At 41.8% G+C, this 24090-nt stretch overlaps 1 protein-coding gene across 19 annotated transcripts in view; it reads left to right on the top strand.

Moving 5' to 3' along the window:
- Positions 1 to 24090, top strand: part of RBFOX1 (RNA binding fox-1 homolog 1) — a 1461670-nt gene that overhangs the window by 1365092 nt on the left and 72488 nt on the right. For 17 of the 19 annotated variants that reach the window (XM_042921406.1, XM_042921400.1, XM_042921398.1 and 14 more), the window contains one exon: positions 13191 to 13271. The exons of the other annotated variants lie outside the window; for them this stretch is intronic. In XM_042921406.1, coding sequence (XP_042777340.1) covers positions 13191 to 13271 — 81 coding nt within the window. The remainder of the gene's footprint in view (positions 1 to 13190; positions 13272 to 24090) is intronic. 19 annotated transcript variants of the gene reach the window in all.

The raw sequence follows: 24090 nt of genomic DNA, 5'->3' as shown, positions 1-24090 counted from the left end.
CGTGTGTTGGTTCTAGGAGAAAAGATCAAGCTGGATTTAGTTATGAAAGAGAGAAAAAAAATGTGTGGCTTTTCACTTAGAGCAGGAGTCTGCAAATGTCTTCAATAAAGGGCCAGTTAGTGAATATGTGCAGCTGTGTGGGCGGGCAGACTCGCAGTGCCGAAGGCCTGTGAAATGCCAGGTAGTGTGGTAAGCACTGGGGGAGCCCCTCATCCCTCTGAAGTTCCTTAGAGCATTGAGAGCAGCAGAAAGATAAACTTAATGTATAATAAATGATGATGCCTGCCCACCAGAACGCTAAAAAAAGAACAACCCTCTCTGCATTAGGAGCTAGAGAGGGGGTATTAATTGGGTTTTGAAGGATAAGGAAGAGTTCTCCTGGGAGGAAAATGAAGAAAGATCTTTGTGGTGGGTGAGTTAGAAGGAGTTTGGTAGAACCCAGAAGGGTTTCTCAACCTTTATCTGCAGAATCCACTGAGAAGTATTAAAATAAAAAAAAAAAAAAATACAGGTGCTTGATCTGCACTGGATATAGAGATTTCTGTGGCAAAATCAGGTTCCCCCCCAAAGCTGAGAAGTACTGATCTGTTGAGATCAGAGGGTACCTTCTAGAGGAAAGTTGCAAAAGCCCTGACAATACTATATAAAAGGAATGTGGATTCTGGAATCTGTCGTTTGAGTGACAGGCAACCATTGAAAACTCTGATAATTAAAACATAGAATAAAACGAACAAGACCACCGAGCGATGAGTTAGCACTCCTATCTGCACTTGAAACAAATAATAGTCTTATCATGAGGACTCTTACAAATCTGTGAACCAAGCCCTAAAAGGCTGAAAGAGGTTAAACCGAATCAGCAACTTCTCAGCCGTTGTAGAGATCAGGCTCCAGACAGACCCCAGGATCACTAAGCCAATGCCTGACACCGAGGCTATTATAAAACTTGTTTTCTGGCTTTGTCCCGATCTCTTCCTAGAAAAGCAAATCTGCAGACTTTAAAAATGATACGATTTCATTTTTCTTTTTTTACTGTTTTAACTTGTGTTGCCATTCGATTATAAATCACGTAGTTTTAGTGCTTCCCACTTTTCGCGTTCTTGTCAAAATTTATAGTTCAGTGTTATTCGCCCGACCAATTAAGTTGTATATAAATAAAGACGAATAGGCCAAATATTGTTTAATACCCTGTATGTTAATTATATGTAGATAATCATTCTCTAAGTATCAAATGAAGCCGTCTTTTAAAAATGTAGTGTTGAAGAACCAACAACACAAATAGCAAAATCCTACTTAAATTAACTACGTGGGTGACAGTTAATGCATTTCTAGAACTTCTGTGGACCTGTTACAACCCATTACAGTCGAAATATTGGTTCATGAAAAATTAATAAAGCCAATGGAAGATGGAACCCAGCATCTGTATTAGCTGTTTACACGAAAAGAATCAGGCAGAATTAATTATGCCGTATGCTACAATCTAATGAGTTTTTCATTAAACAGTATACCATTACGGAGACTGAACAAGGATTATTCAGAGAATAATGCCAAAGGCTGTTTTTTTTTTATTTATTTTTTTATTTTTTGGAGGAGATTAAGTTAGTTAATGGGTTTTACATTTAAACCCAACGCAGAGGTTAATCGATGTACGCTTACCATTATATTAAACCCAGTGTCGTTTTAAAAACAGGAACACCCCAATATCACTGATATTTCCTCTGGGAGAAAAAAGAGATGAGTCTATTTGTGTGTTTCTAGTGTTTGTTTGATAGACATATGATATTGTAAAGACCTTCTGAATTAATTTTGTCATTTTTGAAAACCGTTTTCACCAGCTGAAATATTCTATTTGCTTTCAGCCCACGGGTGTGCGTGTGTGTGTGTGTTTGCGGTGTGGGAAGCTTGTTTAAACAAATGTATCTGATTTTTCTTTGGGAGATTCAAAGTGGAAGTACATTTTCTGCTCTTACCAAAAGAGTGGGGTCAGGAGTTTAAACCTAAACTGGGATGGGAAGGACACTCTGGATGAATCTCTACCCCCATTCCACAAATACTTCCAGTTCCCCCTAAAATACAGCTCTGTACTAGCAAGTGAAATACAAGAGGGGTCCCAAGGGAAAGCCATCTAGGGGGGTTTGGGGCTTCTGCAGCATCTCAGAGGTTCTTATCCCTAGGAAGAAGAGAGAAAGAAACAGGGAGAGAGGAAGAGAGAAAGAGAGAGGGAGAGAGAGAGAAAGGCAGTCTGGGTGATTTGTAGAGACTTGTAAACTCCACACATTTTAGCTGAAGTGCAATTTCTCATTTGTTTCCTTCATAATAGATTAAAAGCTAAAATGTCTTTACGAGATGCAAGATGAATGTAGTTGAAGGGGGTCACATCTCAGTTCCAGGGAGGAGTGTCCTCTCCCCATCCCCCTTTGAGGCCCCGCCACAAGGCGATTTGGGGCCCACACCCATGCAGCCCCATCTCCTGATTCCTCAAGAGAAGCCAGACACCTGTCTTGTGACATGAAATTTCCCCAGTGTAAGTGTTGGCAATTAATTCCCAACCTTAAAATGCTCTCCATTCATTGTTATGTGTAGCATTCTGAGGCCACACCCCACAGTTCAGCAGCCGTCAACGTGCTTCCCCATTCTTCAAGGAACAGTGGGACAAAAGTAGTCCCAAAGTGCTGTATTTGGGGATTCAAAGTCATAGTAATATAATAATACTGTATGTTCTTTATATATATTATTCAGTAATAATTCTTATTACTGGGGCCACTTACTATCTACAATTTGTCAAATCCTTCCGTGTAGCAGATCTGATCCTTTCAATTCTCAGTGAAGTAGGGTTTTTTTGTCCCTATTTTACAGATGTGAAAACCAAGTCTGGGATGTTAAAGGACTTGCAGAAGATCAAAGAAACTTACACTTAGTGAGGCCAGAACACAAAACTAAGCGTTAAAACTCTCAAAGCTCATGCTTTTTCAGCTGCACTGTGAGACCTTGAGAGTTCACCATTTCTCCGCCCTCTTACTTCCTTACATTCCTCCCTGTCTTACTGAGATCTTGCAAGTGGGATTTTCTTATCTATAGAAGATACATCCTGCCCAGAGGCTTCCTTGGTTGGATTTAAAACCCTATCACAGATTCTTAAATGTGATCATGAGGTTCTAGCAAACATTTTTAGCCTGGAAGAGTCAGGTGTTTCCAGCCAGAAGGCAACTGTGGAACTGTTTGATGTGGCTTTAGTGCAAATGGGGTAGATTTATCACCCCACTGTTGGAGAGGATGTTTCAACACCTAAAGACCTAGGATCACCATTAATAAGCAGATGTAGCTTCGTTAGTGAGTCTGAGCTCCGGATTCGCACCAAGCTGACTCAGATTTGTTTGGTCTCCTATTTTTCTCTCTCTGGGCCTTACCTTCCGTGTGGGTTTGATAAGAAAAAGAAAAAACAAATCATAGTGTGTGCACGGCATACCTGGTTCAATACCTGAAACTCAGTGGCATCATTAATATTAGCTGTACTTGACTTCGCTTAAGCATTTTACTATTGTTAGCAGCCTAGGGCATCCCCTGGGAGCAGATTAGATATGCAGATTCTCATGACCCACTGCAGATGAGAATATGCATTGTAAAATCGTCCCCAGGTGATTCAGCACCCCTTAGAATGTTAGAAGCAAGGCTCTATCTAAGGTTGCCCTGACCTAAATACTAAGGGCCATAACCCTGAAGGCCAAATACCTTAGGAGAGAAAAGTGTTTCCATTGTTTTCATTATGGTTACCTTGCTGGCCTTCCACAAATATCTTACAGGACAATTTTTTTCTTGTTGTTTTATTGTCGTGAACAGCAATGAATCAGAAAGAAAATTTTGGCGAGCATTCAAAGAATATGTCTTTAAATTTGGGGGGTTGATTGTTTTTAACAAAAATGAAATAAAGTTAAATTTTAGAAAGTACTGATCGAATGATATTCTCTGAAATAGTCAGTGACAGCTTGCCAGGGAGGGACTAATGCAGTCCCTTTGGTGTCTTCCAAACAGAAAGGGGACATTAGAACAGGGGTCAGCAAACCTTTCCTGTAAAGGTCTGGAGAGTGAATATTTTAGCCTTTGTGGGCAATAAGGTGTCTGCTGTAACTGCTCAGCTCTGTCTTGTAGGATAAAAACAGTCATAAGTAATATGTAAAGGAACAAGTGTGGCTGTATTCCAAGAACACTTTCTTGATAGATACTGAAATTTGAATTTTATGTGATTTTTCACTTTGTCACCAAATATTGTCCTATACTATGGATTGCTTTTCAACCATATAAAAATGTAAAAAAACATTCTTAGATCACAGTCCATCCAAAAACAGTGCTAGGCTGGATTTGGCCAAAAGGCTCTAGTTTGCCTCCACCTGATTTAGAAGATGAGCCTTAAATCCATGGGTCCAGGAATCTGGTTGGTTTGACTTGCATTCAACACTGTAAGATTTCTATCTGTGTGACCTTGGACAAAACTCTCTATGTCTCAGTATCCTCATCTATTAAATAGATGTAATGATAGTACCTGTCTTACAGGATGCATAGTAGGGGATAATAATCCAAATTAAGCATCAAGTGGGTTTGCTTAGTACTTATCGGGTATTTGATAAGTAACTTTTGGAATCGCTACCACTGATGTGTTTATTATCATATTGCGTCAATGGAATATTTTCTGTAAAAACCACTCTTAGCCAGAATTTTGGTGGCAGAAAAATAAGAGCAGTTCAAGTAAGTCATTGCAGTTTTTTAGTCACAGATAATCAGGGAGGAAGTTGTACAGAGATCTTCATAGTATTCCTGGAACGTTTTTTGTTTTTGTTTTTGTTTTTTTGGTACAGTCTGAAATTATGTCAAAAAGAAAAGTGAAAAGAAAAAAAAAAGGAAGAGATCATGTATTTCTTTTTAATTATTATGAAAATCCAAACTTGTATAATAAATTGGAGTGAGAGATTATTTATACTGTATACAGATTCACTTCAGGGCTCCTTTAACTATGGAAGTCCCCTGGTTCAATTAAAACATGATTCACTTTATAAGACTGAAATATACAGACAGATTTTCTGCAACATCTGTGCCTAAATGCAAATACTTCAGTATTTAAAGTTGGGCCATAACCCTTCAGAGAGGCTCATCTTTCAGGCATGTATAAAAGCATTAAGTATTAGCTGTGAAAATACTCTTACATGAATTAGCTGAATGCTGGTCTATGTTGAAAAATGCAGGGGCGCCTGGGTGGCGCAGTCGGTTAAGCGTCCGACTTCAGCCAGGTCACAATCTCGCGGTCCGTGAGTTCGAGCCCCGCGTCAGGCTCTGGGCTGATGGCTCGGAGCCTGGAGCCTGTTTCCGATTCTGTGTCTCCCTCTCTCTCTGCCCCTCCCCCGTTCATGCTCTGTCTCTCTCTGTCCCAAAAATAAATTAAAAACGTTGAAAAAAAAAAAATTAAAAAAAAAAAAAAAAAAAGAAAAATGCATAACTAAAGGGGCACCTGAGCAGCTCAGTCTGTTAAGTGTCCAACTTCAGCTCAGGTCAAGATGTCGAGGTTCATGAGTTCTGGCCCCTCATCGGGCTCTGTGCTGACAGCTCAGAGCCTGGAGCCTGCTTCAGATTCATTGTCTCCCTCTCTCTCTGCCCCTTGCCTGCTTGTACTCTGTCTCTCTCTGTCTCTCAAAAATAAATAAGCATTAAAAACAATTTTTTTAATGCATATCTGAGGTGGGGGGAAAGGTATCTATAGCTCAGGGGGACTTTGGATAAATGTGTTGATTGGAGGCAATAACCTCCATGGACTGAGACCACATGGCTCCCTCCCAGACCTCTATATCTAGCATCTAAGTTTGGTGCTTGAATGGCCCTCACGTAGTACAGAGCCTCACTGATCCTCAGGGCAGAGCTCCCATGAGGCAGGCGGGTGTATTAGTGTGTTGGGGTTGTCATGCCAAGGCACCACTGACTGGGTGGCTTGAACAACATAAATTTATTTTCTCACAGTTCTAGAGGCAAGAGGTTCAAGATCAACGGGTGGGCAGAGTTGGTTTCTTCTGAGGCCTCTCTCCTTGACTGGTAGATGGCCATCATCTCCCCGAATCCTCACATGGTCTGTGTCCTAATGTACTCTTCTTATAAGGACATCAGTGACACGGAATTAGGGTCTACCTTAATTTTAATCTAATTACCTCTTTAAAGAGCCTATGTCCAAATACAGTCACGTCCTGAGGTCCTGGGGGTTAGGACTAAACTGTATGAATTTGGAGGGAACACGCTTCAGTCCATAAAAGTAGGGCAGAAATGAGAATGTCTTCATCTGGATGGGAAATCAAGTGTGGCCTCCCTAGGATTATGCTGTTGGTGACTTTGCATACCTTCTTTGCATACCTCTTTGCAGCCCACCTGCAAAGAGTTTGACAGATTAGTTAGGACTGGGTGTTGTTACTCTTTGGTCGAAATGCCAAAAAAGCAGAGACGAAAGTTGTCAGCATACAAAAAGCGAAGATAAAAAATAAATAGGCTCTATCTCTTTGCCCATACAAGTTCTCAGACCAGATATATTCAGCCATTTTTACTTTTTATTCCTACACCTGTGGAAGATGCCCTTAGGCCCGGATTACTCAAAGTGCATCCACGGAGCAGGAGAATCCCCTGGGTTGCTGATCAGGAGTGCAGATTTCTGACCAGCCGAGTGGCGTTCTCTGGGAGTGGTGCCTTTGAAGGCACACGACTTATCATTCTTCCCAGGGGATTCCTAAAGTCTCCCAGGCTTGGAAAACCTCCCGTTTTAGGAAGGCAAGCACTCACAGCGCTGAGGTTTGGGGGACTGGCTCTCCATTGTTTCTCCAAGGGTGGTCCCCTGACAACAGGCGACACTGTTGAAAATGCAACCCTGGAAGTAGGACCTGGTTTTCTGTGTTTAAAAAATCCCCTAGGTGGTTTTGATGACGCAGGTGATTATAAGAACCAGCGGGGACTGAGGGCAGGGCATGACACCTTCTTAAAGTACCCCTCCTATGAAAAGGACCTTTGCAGGTTCCTCTTTCAGTGAACTATCTCTTTGTCACCCGCTCAGAGGTAGTTTTTCCAATTAGGACCAATGTTTTCCTGTTTATATATTTTAAGTTTACTTATTTATTTTGAGGGGCGGGGGGGGGGGGGGGGTGGAGAGTGGGGGAGGGGCAGAGAGCGAGAGAGAGAAAGAGCGAGAGAATGAATCCCAAGCAGGCTCCATGCTGAAGCTCGGGGCTCAACCTCAAGAACCATGAGATCATGACCTGAGCTAAAATCAAGAGTCAGCCTCTTAACCAACCCAGCCACCCAGGCGTCCTTCCTATTTGTATTCTAATTTAAAACAATGCCTAAAAACTCCTTCTGTGACAATGGAAGTAAGGAGTCACTGATAAAATGAGTAATGTTCTAGAAGTCTAGATAGCTTGTTTCTCACCTGGAATTCGCCTCTGACTGATGATAAGTCTTTTCATAAACGACATCCTTGTTCTGTGCCATTTTTCCCGTCTCTAAAGAGGGAATAATAGTACCTGACACCGGTTATTAGGGAGGAATAAATGCAGTGTAAAAATTTTTTTGGCAAATATTGAATAAAGGCTTCCTTTTTTGTGTAGAAAATGAAAGTATTGTTTTTAGCTGTAATTACTATAACTATAGTAATACATTTTTAGTTATGACTGCAGTATATAACAAAAATATGGAATAACCAGTTTGCCAGTCAAAATGGTCACGCTTAATAAAAATTATGCCAAAATTACTTTTAAACTTTATTGATCTCAGCGAAGCAAAGTAAATAACCATGGTGTCTAAGGTTTTGGGGGTCAATTCAGACTCATTCCTTTGTTCACTTTCTTGTATATGTATTTGTTCCTGAACCTATGAGTACGAAAAGAGACAGTGTGTCGTTCTTTTGAAGGATGCATGAGGCTTAGTAGGTGTGGCCCCAGAACCCACACAGTGTCCGACAAGTGGTAGATGTCAATACGTCCCCACCAAATTAATGACCGTCCTTGCAAGCCACCTTTCCTTAGCTGAGCACTAGAGACAGAGAAGCTCTATACTGGTCTCCTGTGTTCATTCACCATTTGCCAGCGGGGCTTTCCTCTTAGCCCTCTTTCCAGAGTCACTAGGCTAAGTGACATTGGAAAGCAGGATCCTAGCAAAGGGCTCCGTTTTCAAGTGACTCAGGATTAGCACAGAGATGCTTGTGGAGGTTCAGACAGCACGTGAGACCCTCAGAACCTTCCACAGTAGGTCTTCCCCAATCCCCATTGGCTCTTGGAAGATTAATGAAGTGTTGTTGTTATCTTTGTGTCTTTAATTTTTTGTTTCTTTGTTTTTATTTCGGTAGAGATAGGAGCAGCTCTCCAAACATTCTAGCTCATCTGCACCTCGAAGCTAGAGAAGTGAGCCACTCCAAGTTGCTAAGCAGTTGAGGTTGACATGTTCTTTGACAAGCAGTTTCTCTAACATGATTTTTTCCTTCTTTCTTCTTTCTTTCTTTTTTTTTTTTTTTTTTTTTTTTTTTTGTGGAATTCAGAAAATACAGGAAGGGCCTAGTCATTCACACTGGGCTACTTGGAACTCTGCCTATTTGGTGCTAAAATGGAAGGGCAGACTTTCAAAACAGCTTCTCTTTTCTACCTTGCCCTCATCCATTCTAATTGTACTTCTTGGGAGTGCCACATGGCTGCCTGTCTGAAAGTCTGTAGTTCCTCTCATCAGGTTCCCCCGCTCCCCACCGCCCGCCTCTAAGCCTAGGTCCCAGGATCCATGGGGATGAAAGACGACTGAGACATGACTCATGGCCTCTTGGAGTTGGTAGCATCCATGGTCAGACACTCATTAGATAGATCAGTACAACAATCTAGAAAAGCAGAGGAAGGAAACTGAACTTGGCAAGTAGAGGCACGTAGATCTGGTTTCTAGGAGGCGAAGCCAGAGCAGAGTCCATAAGGGGGAGAAGAAGCAGCCTCTGTAAAGGCAGAGGTGTGAAAATGCACCTTTGTTCCAGCTGGTTTGACTCCAATTTCCTCACCTAAGAGTTGGCAGCAGAGTAGAAAGTTTAGATGCTTCCTCTTCCCTGTCTGTGATAGGAATTACCCCTCTGAGACTTCTCCATGTCCCTCGAGGGGCCAAGAATGATCCCCACAGCTGTGGGAGTCTTCAGGTAAGAAGAAAGGGCTGGGTTTCCTACCTGAGACACAGACCTTGGCTCACTGTCTGTCAGCTGGAGGGTTCCGAATCCTGCCGGAGTGGCCCTGTAGATATGCTGGAATCTTGGATGCTGATGATGGTGGCATCACTGAGTATGACAGTCAAAGGCTCTGATTATTCCAAAGTGTCGGTCTGCCATGTGGAGCCAGTTCCTGCCAGGCACAGAACGAGGCTGCTTAGATTTCATATTAATCTGAGTCAACCTTAAAAGAACCAGAGAAGAGGAGGAAACAAGTGAATCCCGTAGATAGATAGGTTTATAACTCACTCCTTGTGGACTTTAGGCATGCACATCCCCAGCTATAAACAAGGGGCAAAAGCAGGCTCCCTCGGGAAAGATTGGTTGGACAAAGCACTATTTTTAGCAAAGAATCTAGAAGTGTCTTTACAAATATAATAATTTTAATCATACTCATCAATCCTTCTGAAGGCCAGGTATTTTGCTACGGGCTGGGAATAGTTGAGAATGGTTTGGCTCTGACCCAGGGGAGGCTCGCTGTAACTAAGACCAATATGTAAATGAAAAGTTTCAGCACAAGCGTGATAAAGGACTGACTAGGGAGATTTTTCTAAGTGTGATGGGAGTATAGAATGGGGAATGACCCATTAACTCCTGGGGACAAGGAAAAGGAGAGGAGATTTTAAGTGACACACTTGGAATTGGGGTGAGGTCTACATAAAATTAAACGTGAAATTCCCAGAATTCCTCCCTAGATGACATAAAGAGGTCAGTTTCATACGGTTGAACCTAACAGACGGAGCAGGAATGGCATGGATGTTTCATCCGTCCACCAGCTGATTAAATGGTAGCAACTGCCTAGAAGCTGTGTTAAGAAGGATTCTGAGGATTCCAGAATAGGAAAGGATACTGTGGAAATTGATGAACGGTCTGTCCTAGGTAGGGAATGATGTCCAGTGGTAGAAATTGAACACAGTTGCCATCTTTAAATTCTAAGGAGGAAAGCCCTCCTTCCTCTCCTCCCACAAAAGCCTGGATATTAGAGTAAAATTGCTTTATAAGCAAAGGCACAGAAGTCTGACAAGTATAGGATGTCACCATGGTGGCCGACAGTTCATGCTTAAATGGAGGTAAAAGGTCTATGTTGGGGGGACGGGGCATGGATGGAAAATGCAGTGCAAGAGGTTCATTAGAAAGCTGTATCACAAGGTGCCTTGAATGACCTTGTAAACACGCTTCATGCTGCCACATTGTACCTTATTATCTATTTGACTTACTTTTTGAAACCAACGCACATGACCCACCCCCACCCCCCAAAATGCATGGAGGTTACAATGTTCTTCTCTGCCTCTTTGTTTTTGTTTAATTCAAAGCATTTTCTCAAGAAAAGGTCACAGAGTACTAAGAGAACATACAATAAATACTTTGCAAATTAGAGGATGTTTTTTAGGTAAAATAAAAACCAAGTCCTGTGACAGTATAGGTTTTGTTTTACAAAGGTCAGAATTATTGCATAAAGAATTGGTTTTTTTTTTTCGCTACCAAGAGGACGTCCAAAGAAGTTATTTCAATCCAGTTTCTCAGAATCTACAGCATAAGAGCATTAGGAAAGCTTCATTATGCCCTGCCAGGATTTAGCTTTCTAGAGGGAATCTGTGTTGTGTCCCAATGGGATTCTGTAAATTGCATTGAGAGTGTTGAAAATTGACCCTAAGGTTTTGACTGCACAATACCGCAATGTCCTTCTGGATATATTTTTGCTACAACTGTGCTATGTTTCTTTTGAAACCACAGCCCGCCAAGAAACTTCAGATCTCATTTTGAAAAGTGGTTTTTAACCAGAAGTGGATAGGAGAGACCCATGGAATTTCTCACGGGTCCCCCCCTAGAAGGTGCTGATGTGGCAGCCATCGGTGTATCCTATAGAGATGTTACTGTGTATCTAAGGTTCTAGCAATGAGCAAGAACACAGAGATGGATGCGTCTGCAAAGTCAGACTCGGTACTCATTGATAAAGAAGAGCGGGGGTCAGGGCATGTCCTCCGGGTGGGTAGCCCATCCTGTTGGTTGATTTTGGACCCCATGCCCCAAAGATCTGGTGTTCAGTTTGTCTGCTGTTAATTGCCATACTATGCCAGTTTCTTGCCCAAACCAGAAGGACTTGCTGAGGAGAAATCAGACCATGTGAATGAAGTCCCCGCTTATATGTTGGTTAAGTTTTTTTCTTTTTTCTAATAAACTAGAAAGAACCATCACTTCAGCAAAGTCTGATCATGACTCAGGCCCAACCAGACTCTGAATACATTCACTGCCAAGAGGTCATTCACTCATACCCAGACTTTTGTGGGGGGCTCTTCTCCGGCTGTAAGTGTAGGATACCAGGGTAAGCGTCAGAAGGATCAGGGGTCATTTCTTCAGATGGTCCATGGGCTGCTTCTCCTTGTCAAAGAATGGATGGATGTGGCTGAGCCAGTGAAGGAGGGAGGGATTGTAATAGAGCTTTGCTTTACCTGGAAATCATGTACAAAACCCAGGGAAACACAGGGAACAGAGGGTAGAAGTGGCATCTGCAGAAGCCTTCTCAGCCCTCCTCATGGGATCCATGCATCCTGGCTCCATACCTGAAGGATGGTGGAGCGGAGGTCATGGACCTGTGTTTCGTTTTTCACTTCACGAAAGATGGCGGCCTCTTAATGGTTCACATGGCAATCCCTCTCTGCTTGGCAAACCCCCACTCACGCTGCAAGTTTTAACTACACTTCCTTTGGCCTTGGGAAAGATATTTTAGGATTCTAGAACCCCTTCGTGAGCAAGGGGGGGCAAGTCTCCAAGCATATGTAGGTGAGCTCACAGTAAGGCAGGCTTCTTCTCATGGGGGAAGCCTTCCGGCTGTGGCGATAGGTAGCGGATCCAAAACCAAATGGAGGCACTGCCCTTGCCCAGCCAGGCAAGTGAACAGAAAACACAGGAGCCCATTTCCGTCATCAGTAATGGGCTGACAGTTCCTCAGACGTGTCTCTCATCCTTTTCAAAGTCTCTGAATGTGAGCTTTGCAGCAGCAGGAGAACGGATTTGATACCCTGAGGATTCCTGACCCTGCTCATCCTCAGAGTGGGTGGATGTTCAAAACACACCATAGATTGAGGAGATATCTCCAGATTCCACCGTGCTTCCCCGCTGTAAAATTCCATTGTGCCAGGAGAAGCCCGGTGCCCTTTGCTTTAAATCAGGCAGAGGACAGTCAGCTCTGAATTGCAGGCTTGGTGAGACAGCTCTCCCACTGGAAGCCTGAGAGCTTTTGGGAACAAGTGGGAAACCGCAGAAGCCAAAGACTGTCTCACCTCAAGCCCAGCGTGGGCCCCCAGATGGGTCACTTGGAAGGTGAAAGTTGCATTCATTGCCTCCCTGCTGTACTTCTGTTCTTCCCCTGAAGAACGAATTCAGAAGGTGTAAAGTGTGGGGGAGGAAAAGTTTTCTCCAAACAAAGCCCTGCACGTGCTGACCCTTTGCTAAGTGATGATTAGGTGGCAACCCCTGTGTTGGGCGCATCTCTAGCCATACGATTCATGACCCTTTCTGGAGGTAGGTATATTCATCCCATTTTCCAGATGGGAATCCCAAGGCACGGAGAGGTACAGTGACTTACCAAGATCACACAGCTAAGTGGTGTCTGAGCCAGGCTTATCATCTACTTCCCTCTGATAATTCTTAGGCTCCCTCTGAAGTATGCCACACTGCCACCATCACTGATCTGAAGGCGGGTCCTGGGGCTTGCCAGACCCCGCTACGCAAAGCCCGGATGACAAGGAGTGACGTTTTCTTGGAGGGCTGGGGAGGGTGGGCTTCCGAGTCCCTTCGGCTGAGATGGGGCTCCCGTGGGTGTTCCCACGATGGGCACGGGGATGTGGCTATGTGTTCGTGTCTCTGCCTTTCTTGTTTGCGTTGCCGTGAACTCTCAGGTGCAGTGTGCCTGTTCCCCAACCAGATGCCATCTGTCTCTCTCTCATAGGTACGGTGCTGTTGTGCCAGGCAAACCAGGAGGGATCTTCCATGTACAGTGCCCCCAGTTCACTTGTATATACTTCCGCAAGTAAGCCCACTGTTGTGGCTCTCTTCCTGTTTTGTGACATAAATCTGAGTCCAATCACCCTCCCTGCCATGTAAGTTCCCCTCCCCTCCCTCTCTGCTCCACGCTCCCTTTGGCTCTCCACAAGGTGAAGTTGGTTCCCATAAGCATGTCTCTGTGTTCCCTGTCGCCTTAGCATCTAATTCCTTCACTCATTACATCTGAATGCTCACTTCCCGGATGCCCCAGTCATCCTTTGTTAAGACCTGTCAGGATCAGGTCCAATGGATGGGACATGGGGCATTCATTTGGGGGGGAAGGCGCATGATGGTGGGGGGAGGGGGGGTCTAAAGCTCACTGCCTGCCTTCTATCCCAGCTTTGCAAATTAACATGAAAATAATGGATGTATGTAAAATATGCAGGCCATCCAAGCGACACCCTCCCCTAGCAACAGGTGCTTGGATGTCACTCCCCAGCACCATTTTCTCACTGGAAAACAGCGACTTGTTTGCAAGGCTGTTCTGCCCTTTGCTGTGTGATTCTATTGAGCAGGGGGAGGAGAGAGAAGAATGTGGTTCTCCCCCATGTAACTGGGTGGGGGAAATAGCAATAAAAGCTACTTTAATAGATATGAATGTGGGCATCAAGTGGGGAGAAGGCCCAAAAGTAAATATGGAAGGTAGGTCACAATGTTGGTGTGGAAGAACCAAGGATTTCTCTGCCTGGGATGGATGCTCCAGGGTGGAGAATGCCCCACCCCCACCCCAGTTCCTAGAACAGGTTGAAGAATTACAGTTCTCATGGATTCCATCATGGTTACCCGAGCTGGTTTGCTTCTCCTCAAAAAGACCCCTGGGCACAGCTGAGACTTTCTCATGTATTTCATGGGTGATGAAATCCCCTTAACTGCCAAACAGGTCCTCTTTGGGATCAGTGCTCAAAAGTGAGTGTGGGGACAGGGGAAGGTGGGCTGCTAGAAGCCAGTTAGAGAAGAGGGATGGTGGAAAGCAGAGGCAAGAGGCACACGATGATCATGTGAAGATGCGACAGGGAGGAGTCCTCCCAAGCATCTCAATTCCCGAAGGCTCACAAAAACCAAACTCTTTGCTGTGGGGCACAGGTTAGAAGCAGTCACCCGGAGCCAGAAACATGCCTGTGACAAACCTGAGAGTTTCTGAAGGCACCAGGTTGTAGGGGAAGCCTGTGTTCCTCCCAACCAGCCTCGTATCTTCAATAGCAGTGTGGGCACTCATTAAATTCAGGGTATCTTTCTGTGTCCCTGAGATACAAGAATCTAAACATACTGGCAAGAAGTGGTTATTTCTAAATGTATGGAAGTTGCCCCCTTTGGGCGGTGTAAATGTGTGTGCGTGTTATGTCATAGAATTAGGACACTAGTACACATTTTCACATGTGAACCTCGTTTCATCCTTGAAGTCTGCACCAGGTAGGTATTATAACGTTTGTTTTACAGCGGAGGAGTGGAGGGCACCACGACGGAGTGATAACCCAGGATCACACAGACACAATGTGGTAGATCGGTTTTTGGAGCCTGGGAAATTATTCAGCGTTTGACTGCTTTTATGACTCCCTTTGACCCTAAATATCGTCATCATTCCATTGTCCCTATCCCCCACCTCCTCTATAAATATTAGTTTCAGAAGGAACATTGGTGATTCAAAACTTACCATGGTTGGATTCCAGAGTGTTGGTTTGTTTTGTTTTCTGTAACATCGTTGTCCTATAGAACTAAGATGAAATGTTCCTTATCTGCACTGTCCAGTACGTGGACTCATGGAACACAGGCATTGAATTTTTTATTTAATTAAATTTTAATTAATGTTAGTCTAATTAGCCACATGGGGCTAATGGCTACCATATTGGAAAGCATGGCTTTCAGTGATCATATGAAATACACATTTCCGTTTCAGTTCCCTGTTCAGAAGTGAACAAAACAAATGAATTCCAAGTTGGCTGGTTTGAATTGGTAGTTCTTCTAAGGCAGCTTTAGGGAAATTGTGTGTCATAAATGTCAAACATGGAAAGATGTCACAAATTCTTCATATTTAAAGTGGGGGAATTATACAGAGGAAACAATGTCATCTGAAGCAGGGGTCGGCAAACTGCAGCCTAGGGGCCAAATCCAACCCACAGCCCACAGCCTGTTTTTGTAAAGCTTGTGAACTATGAATGAGTCTTAGATTTTTCAACGGATTATAGAAACAAAACAAAAGCATAAGACAACGTGTGACAGAGACAGAGATGGTCCATGAAGCCTGACATATTGTCTTTCAAGCACTTTACAGAAAAGGTGTGTTGATCTCAGATATAAAGGGTCCGTTTAATTATTGAAAATACAAAATGGTAATATCACTTCACGGTTTATACATTTTTTTTCCTGACTTTAGAAGTAAAAATTTATAATAATGATAGAAACTATATAATGTGTGTCCAATACCCTTCACTTTTAAATTGCATAATCATAGTACCTACACAATTTCATCCTATTATTTTCATTTATTATCATGTCATGTGCACTTTCTGAAAATATGTTAATGGCCTCATAATATTCTATCATTTCATGATATTATATTTTAATCTGCCCCCCCTTCAGGGTTGGGCACTTAGGTTGGTTAGGAATTTTTCAGAAATATTAAAGAAATGTCCTTGTACAGAGTAGTGCTAAGGAAACAACCACTAATAAATAGCTGCTCCTCCTACCCCATAACAAAGCAAAAACTAATTTCTTACAATAAGAATCTTTACTTGCCTATCCCTTAAGCAACAGTACCCAGACAGACAAGCTCGGTTAGTGTTTTGTAAGGACAGACAACTACATGAGCCTTCTGCTTCCCCACGTGGGTCATCAGAGGGACTGTAGATTATTTCCATCTTGAGGCCACAGTCCTGAATGCCAAGATAATCCATTCCTCCCTGAGACACATTGCTCAGGTCCTCTGCTTTAGTTGTCCAAGTGAGCAACACCTTTGAGGACTCGACTGTGTGCAAGTTGTCTGGCTTCTGTATAACATCTGGATTTTCTCTTCCAGATTAAGGTGAAGGCTCTAGAGCAAATTCACACCCTATGTTCTATAAACAAAATCCTGCTAGCATGTAAAGGGCCATTTTTGCTTGCCCTCTGTCTCTCTATCTATGTCATACACACACACACACACACACACACACACACCAGGGGCATGCACATGGCCACATGAAGTTCATATCCTCTCTGGCTCTGACATACACATGGCCGAGAGCCACATCTCTTGTCTTTGGGGTCCGAATGGTGTGGCCTCTTTTTGTCTAAGAATCCATCCAGCCTTCTTCCCAAAAGCTGAAGGTCCCTTACTTCTCAGAAGTCTTATAGGAGACACCTGCTTTTTAACCTGAAAATGCATATATTTCTCATGGCTATCTAAGAATTGTACTCTTGAAGAAAGGTGTGTATAAATTACAGTTTGGTAAATTGGATCCTGTGTGTTCACTGATTTCCATGATTACTCCTGAGTTTGTGGTGTTTTTCCCCCCATGGATCTTTAACTGGCCTTGGATGTTTTAGACTTAAATTGCCCCTCTGCCTAGCCAAATAGCTAATCATCTGTAAATAACCCTTAAATGCAGTAGGGGAGATGGTTTTTAAAGGAACCCTGCTGAATTCCTCTGTAATGAAAATAATTCCTACTTGAGGTTATCTGTTTTTTAAGATGCACTTTTGCATAATGGGTTTTCCACCTACTTAAGTGAATCATCCTAATATGACCCAGGCCGTGAAAGCATTTAGAGAGAGATTTCCACTCATGGCTCTGTGTCATTAGAACCTAATCCTACAGATTCTCCCCATTCTTCCTAACTGATCCCAGTTTTTCCTCCTCATCCTGACCTTTATCCTGGTGTGAAAACCCAATTCAAGTTGTATCATGAAACATCACACATTCTCTCACATGTTCTGATGAACCACTAGCATCCAGACTGTAAAGTGAGCCTACTTTCTGGCAGACAAATGAAGTCAAGGCAAAAACTCCTGAGAATTAGGGAAGATCACCTTGTACCAAGTGGAACACATTTAATATTAATATTTTTGTCTTAAAACATTAACTTTTCATCAAGTAAATTAAAGGAATTCAATGAGCTGATTTGTTAGTTCTGAACTAATTTTAATTAATTTAATTGCCTTGTGGTTGCTTTGCATAGCCCACAACCAACCCCTCAACGGCGAGGTTTGTTGAAAGCGGGGGCAGGGCTGGTGGGCTTGCTCACTGCCCACGCAGCCCTGGGGCCAGTGGTCTGGAGGCTCCTGCCTCAGGGAGAGTCACCAGCTTTATGGTCAGCGCTGTTTGCATACAGCACCTGCATATTATCCGAAATGACTCTGGGCAAAATAGGAAAGGAGAGAAACTGTCACCTCTCTTCCAAATTAGAACATTACCTCCCCTTTTTATTATTTGAAATATCAAGAGGTAGATCCAAGGTTTCATAAATGGCAAAGTCACTTTCTCATTTGGATTAGCAAAGCCAGCTGTCACGGGCCCTTATTTCTATAAGAAGTAGTAGGTCAATGTTACCCACTTTGTTTTTTTTCTTTTCTTTACAATTTCATGAATAGATTTTAAATGACAAATGTGATGTGTGCTCACTGTAATTGGAGAAGCATGCTAATAAACACACACACTCACATGTGTGTGGAATGATGTGGTAATAATATCCCCATTTTATCCCAAAACATACAACGAGAAAGCAACCCCCTTATCTCCACGTTTTCTCCATTAATAGGATGCAAAGAAGGACAAACACACATGGAATGGAGGTGTTAGTTGTTTGCTTTTCTACAGAGGGGACTGTACACATACATATTATGGGCACATTACACATATTAATCATATTTTGTGACTACCTCCCATTCAGCTGTCTGGCTGTTTTCATGCTGTCCCATGTGTGAATGCTCATTGAGCTGTCCTCTGGCCACAGTCATTCCACATACCACTTCTGCCTGCTGCAAATATCCTCACATGTGCCCTGACATACAAGTGATTCTGATCCCACATCCAGCTTCCCAAACCTGGGATTGGTGGTTCCATCCCAACATTCTTTTTTTTTTTTAATTAATTAATTTATTCTTTAATTTACATCCAAGTTAGTTAGCATACAGTGCAACAATGATTTCAGGAATAGATTCCTTAATGCCCCTTACCCATGTAGCCCATCCCCCCTCCCACCACCCCTCCAGTAACCCTCTGTTTGTTCTCCATATTTAAGAGTCTCTTATGTTTTGTCCCCCTCCCTATTTTTTTTTATTTTTGCTTCACTTCCCTTATGTTCATCTGTTTTGTCTCTTAAAGTCCTCATAGGAGTGAAGTCATATGGTATTTGTCTTTCTCTAATTTCACTTAGCATAATACCCTCTATTTCCATCCACGTAGTTGCAAATGGCAAGATTTCATTCTTTTTGATTGCCAAGTAATACTCCATTGTGTATATATATATATATATATATATATATATATATATATACCACGTCTTCTTTTTAAAAATTTTTTTTAATATTTATTTATTTTTGAGAGAGAGAGAGAATGAGAGAGAGAGAGGAGGGGTAGGGGCAGAAAAAGGAGGAGACACAGAATCTGAAGGAGGCTCCGGGCTCTGAGCTGTCAGCACAGAGCCTGATGTGGGGCTTGAACTCACCACGAGATCATGACCTCAGCCAAAGTCAGGCACTCAACCGACTGAGCCACCCAGGTGCCCCATATACCACATCTTCTTTATCCATTCATCATCGATGGACATTTGGGCTCTTTCCATACTTTGGCTATTGTTGATAGTGCTGCTATAAACATTGGGGTGCGTGTGTCCTTTCAAAACAGCACACCTGCATCCCTTGGATAAATACCTAGTAGTGTCATTGCTGGGTTGTAGGGTAGTTCTATTTTTGGCTTTTTGAGGAACCTCCATACTGTTTCCCAGAGTGGCTGTACCAGCTTGCATTCCCACCAACAACGCAAAAGAGATCCTCTTTCTCCACATCCTCGCCAACATCTGTTGTTGCCTGCGTTGTTAATGTGAGCCATTCTGACAGGTGTAAGGTGGTATCTTATTGTGGTTTTGATTTGTATTTCCCTGATGATGAGTGACGTTGAGCATTTTTTTCATGTGTCAGTTGGCCATCTGGATGTCTTCTTTGGAGAAGTGTCTATTCATGTCTTTTGCCCATTTCTTCACTGGATTATTTGTTTTTTGGGTGTTGAGTTTGATAAGTTCATTATAGATATCGGATACTAACCCTTTATCTGATACATCATTTGAAAATATCTTCTCTCATTCTGTCGGTTGCCTTTTAGTTTTGCTGATTGTTTCCTTCTCTGTGCAGAAGCTTTTTATTTTGATGAGGTCCCAGTAGTTCATTTTTGCTTTTGTTTCCCTTGTCTCAGGAGACATGTTAAGAAGTTGCTGCGGCCAAGATCAAAGAGAATTTTGCCTGCTTTCTCCTCGAGGATTTTGATGCCGTTTTGTCTTACATTTAGGTCTTTCATCCAGTTTGAGTTTATTTTTGTGTATGGTGTAAGAAAGTGGTCCAGGTTCATTCTTCTGCATGTTGCTGTCCAGTTTCCCCAGCACCACTTGCTGAAGAGACTGTCTTTATTTGATTGGGTATTCTTTCCTGCTTTTTCAAAGATTGGTTGGCCATATGTTTGTGGGTCCATTTCTGGGTTCTCTATTCTGTTCCATTGATCTGAGTGTCTGTTCTTCTGCCAGTACCGTATTGTCTTGCTGATTACATCTTTGTAATACAGCTTGAAGTCTGGGATTGTGATGCCTCCTGCTTTGGTTTTCTTTTTCAGGATTGCTTTGGCTATTCAGGGTCTTTTCTGGTTCCATACAAATTTTAGGAATGTTTGTTGTAGTTCTGTGAAGAATGCTGGTGTTATTTTGATAGGGATTGCATTGAATATGTAGATTGCTTTGGGTAGTATTGACATTTTAACAATATTTGTTCTTCCTATCCAGGAGCATGAAATATTTTTCCTTTTTGTGTGTGTGTCTCCTTCAATTTCTTTCATAAGCTTTCTATAGTTTTCAGTGTATAGATTTTTCACCTCTTTGGTTAGATTTATTCCTAGGTATTTCATGGTTTTTTGTGCAATTGTAAATGGGATCAATTCCTTAATTTCTTTTTCTGTTGCTTCATTGTTGGTGTATAGGAATGCAATCGATTTCTGTGCATTGATTTTATATCCTGCCACATTGCTGAATTCATGGATCAGTTCCAAGAGTTTTTTGATGGAATCTGTTGGGTTTTCCATATAGAGTATTATGTCATCTGCAAAGAGTGAAAGTTTGACCTCCTCCTGGTCGATTTGGATGCCTTTTATTTCTTTGTGTTGTCTGATTGAAGAGGCTAAGACTTCCAATAATATATTGAATAACAGTGGCAAGAGTGGACATCCCTGTCTTGTTCTTGACCTTAGGGGGAAAGCTCTCGGTTTTTCCCCATTGACGATGACATTAGCATTGGGTCTCTCGTATATAGCTTTTATTATCTCAAGGTATGATTCTTCTGTCTCTACATTCTTGAGAGTTTTTATCAAGAAAGGGTGCTATATTTTGTCAAATGCTTTCTCTGCATCTATTGAGAGGATCATGTGGTTCTTCTCCTTTCTTTTATTGATGTGATGAATCACATTGTTTTGCAGATATTGAACCAGCCCTGCATCCCAGGTATAAACCCCACTTGGTCGTGGTGAATAATATTTTTAATGTATTGTTGGATCTGGTTGGCCAATATCTTGTTCATTTTTGCATCCATGTTTATCAGGGAAATTAGTCTATAGCTCTCCATTTTAGTGGGGTCTGGTTTTGGAATCAAGGTAATGCTGGCTTCATAGAAAGAGTTTGGAAGTTTTCCTTCCATTTCTATTTTTTGGGACAGCTTCAAGAGAATAGGTGTTAACTCTTCCTTAAATGTTTGGTAGAATTCTCCTGGAAAGCCATCTGACCCTGGACTCTTGTTTTTGGGGAGATTTTTGATTACTAATTCGATTTCTTTACTGGTTATGGGTCTGTTCAAATTTTCTGTTTCTTCCTGTTTCAGTTTTTGTAGCGTATATGTTTCTAGGAATTTGTCCATTTCTTCCTGATTGCCCATCCCATTGGTGTATAATTGCTCATAATATTCTCTTATTGTTTTTATTTCTGGTGTGTTGGTTGTGATCTCTCCTTTTTCATTCTTGATTTTACTTCTTTGGGTCCTTTCCTTTTTTCCCCCTTTATCCAACTGGCTAGTGGTTTATCCATTTTGATACTTTAAAAGAACCAGCTTCTCGTTTCATTGATCTGTTCTACTGTGGTTTTTTTGGCTTCAGTTGCATTGATTTCTGCTCTAATCTTTATTATTCCCTGTCTTCTGCTGGTTTTGGGTTTTATTTGCTGTTCTTTTTCCACTTCTTTAAGGTGTAGGGTTAGGTTGTGTATCTGAGACCTTTCTCCCTTCTTAAGGAAGGCCTAGATTGCTATTTACTTCCCTCCCTTATGACCACCTTTGCTGCATCCCAGAGGTTTTGGGCTGTGGTGTTATCATTTTCATTGACTTCCATGTACTTTTTAATTTCCTCTGTAACTTCTTGTTAGCCCATTCATTCTTTAGTAGAATGCTCTTCGGTCTCCAAGTATTTGTTACCTTTCCAAATTTTTTCTTGGGGTTGATTTTGAGTTTCATAGTGTTGTGGTCTGAAAATATGCACGGTATGATCTTGATCTTTTTGTACCTGTGGAGGGCTGATTTGTGTCCTAGTATGTGATCTATTCTGGAGAATGTTCCATGTGCACTGGAGAAGAATGTATATTCTGCTGCTTTAGGATAAAATATTCTGAATATATCTGTTAAGTCCCTCTGGTCCAGGGTGTCATTCAAAGCCATCATTTCCTGATTAGATGATCTGTGGGGTGTTGAAGTCCCCTACTATTATGGTATTATTATCAATGAGTTTCTTTATATTTGTGATTAATTGATTTATATATTTGGGTGTTTTCACATTTGGAGCATAAATGGTTACAATTGTTAGGTCTTCTTGGTGGATAGACCCCTTAATTATGATATAAGGCCCTTCTTCATCTCTTGTTATAGTCTTTATTTTAAAGTCTCAATTGTCTGATATAAGTATGGCTATGCCAGCTTTTTTTTGTCAACCATTAGCATGGTAGGTGGTTCTCCATCCCCTTACTGTCAATCTGAAGGTGTCTTTAGGTCTCAAGTGGGTCTCTTGTAAACAGCATATAGATGGATCTTGTTTTCTTATCCATTCTGTTACCATATGTCTTTTGATTGGAGGATTTAGTCCATTGACTTTTAGAGTGAGTACTGAAAGATAGGAGTTTATTTTCATTATGTTTCTTGTAGAGTTGGAGTTTCTGTTGGTGTTCCCTGGTTCTTGCTATTCTGTTGCTTTTGGTATTTACGTATTTATATGTTTATGTATGTATGTATGTATTTCTGTAATCTTGTCTCCCCTCTCAGAGAGTCCCCCTAAAATTTCTTGCAGGACTGGTTTAGTGGTCACGAACTCCTTTAATTTTTGTTTGTCTGGGAAACTTTTAATCTCTCCTTCTATTTTGTTTTTTTTTTAATTTTTTAAAAATGTTTGTTTATTTTTGAGAGCGAGACAGAGTGTGAGTGGGAGAGGAGCAGAGAGAGAGGGAGACACAGAATCTGAAGCAGGCTCCAGGCTCTGAGCTGTCAGCACAGAGCCCGATGCGGGGCCAGAACTCATGAACCACGAGATCATGACCTGAGCTGAATTTGGATGTTTATCGACTGAGCCACACAGGTGCCCCTCTCTCTTTCTATTTTGAATGACGGCCTTGCTGTATAAAGAATTATTGGCTTCATATTTTTCAATTCAGTTCATTGAATATATCCTGCCACTCCTTTCTGACCTGCCAAGCTTCTGTGGATAGGTCTGCTGCAAACCTGATATGTCTTCCCTTGTAGGTTAAGGACTTTTTTTCCCTTGCTGCTTTCATGATTCTTTCCTTGCCTGAGTATGTTGTGAATTTGACAATGCTATGCCTTACTGATGGTTGTTTTTTGTTGAATCTTACGGGAGTCCTCTGTGCTTCCTGGACTGTGATGTCTGTGTCTTTCCCCAGGTTAGGAAAGTTTTCCAGTATGATTTTCTCACATAAGCCTTGTACCCATTTTTGTGTCTTCATCTTCTGGGACCCCCTGTGATTCTGATGTTGTTCCTTTTTAATTAGTCACTGATTTCTCTAATTCTTAAATCATGCTCTTTTGCCTTAGTTTCTCTCTTTTTTTCTGCTTCATTATTCTCCATAAGGAGAGGCTGTTCTGCCTCATCCATCCTTGCCACTGTGGCATCCATTTGAGATTGCAGCTCAGTTATAGAATTTTTTATTTCATCCTGACTAGTTTTTACTTCTTTTATCTCTGCAGAGAAAGATTCTAATCTCTTTTCGACACTAGCTAGTATTCTTATTATCGTGATTCTAAATTCTGGTTTAGACATCTTGCTTGTATCCGTGTTGATTAAGTCCCTGGCTGTCATTTCTTTTTGCTCTTTCTTTTGGTGTGAATTCCCTCATTTCATCATTCTGAAGGAAGAAAAGGAATTGATAAGGTAAAAAAAAAAAGTTAAAATTAAAAAATTAAAAACAACACACACACAAATCAAATAAATGATGATAGATTCTAGGTGTGTTTTGGTCTGGTTATTGAAAGGAGCTTGATAGATTAAAGGGGGGGAGGAAAACGTTGGAAAATTTGAAAAAATGAATACAATGAAATAGAATAAAGTGAAATGATGGAAGTAAAATAGAATTTGAAAAATTTACAAC

This window comes from Panthera leo, chromosome E3 (genome assembly GCF_018350215.1).
Source record: "Panthera leo isolate Ple1 chromosome E3, P.leo_Ple1_pat1.1, whole genome shotgun sequence".
NCBI lineage: Eukaryota > Metazoa > Chordata > Mammalia > Carnivora > Felidae > Panthera > Panthera leo.
The sequence above is the reverse complement of the archived record's forward strand: the minus strand, read 5'-3'. Positions and strand labels throughout refer to the sequence as shown.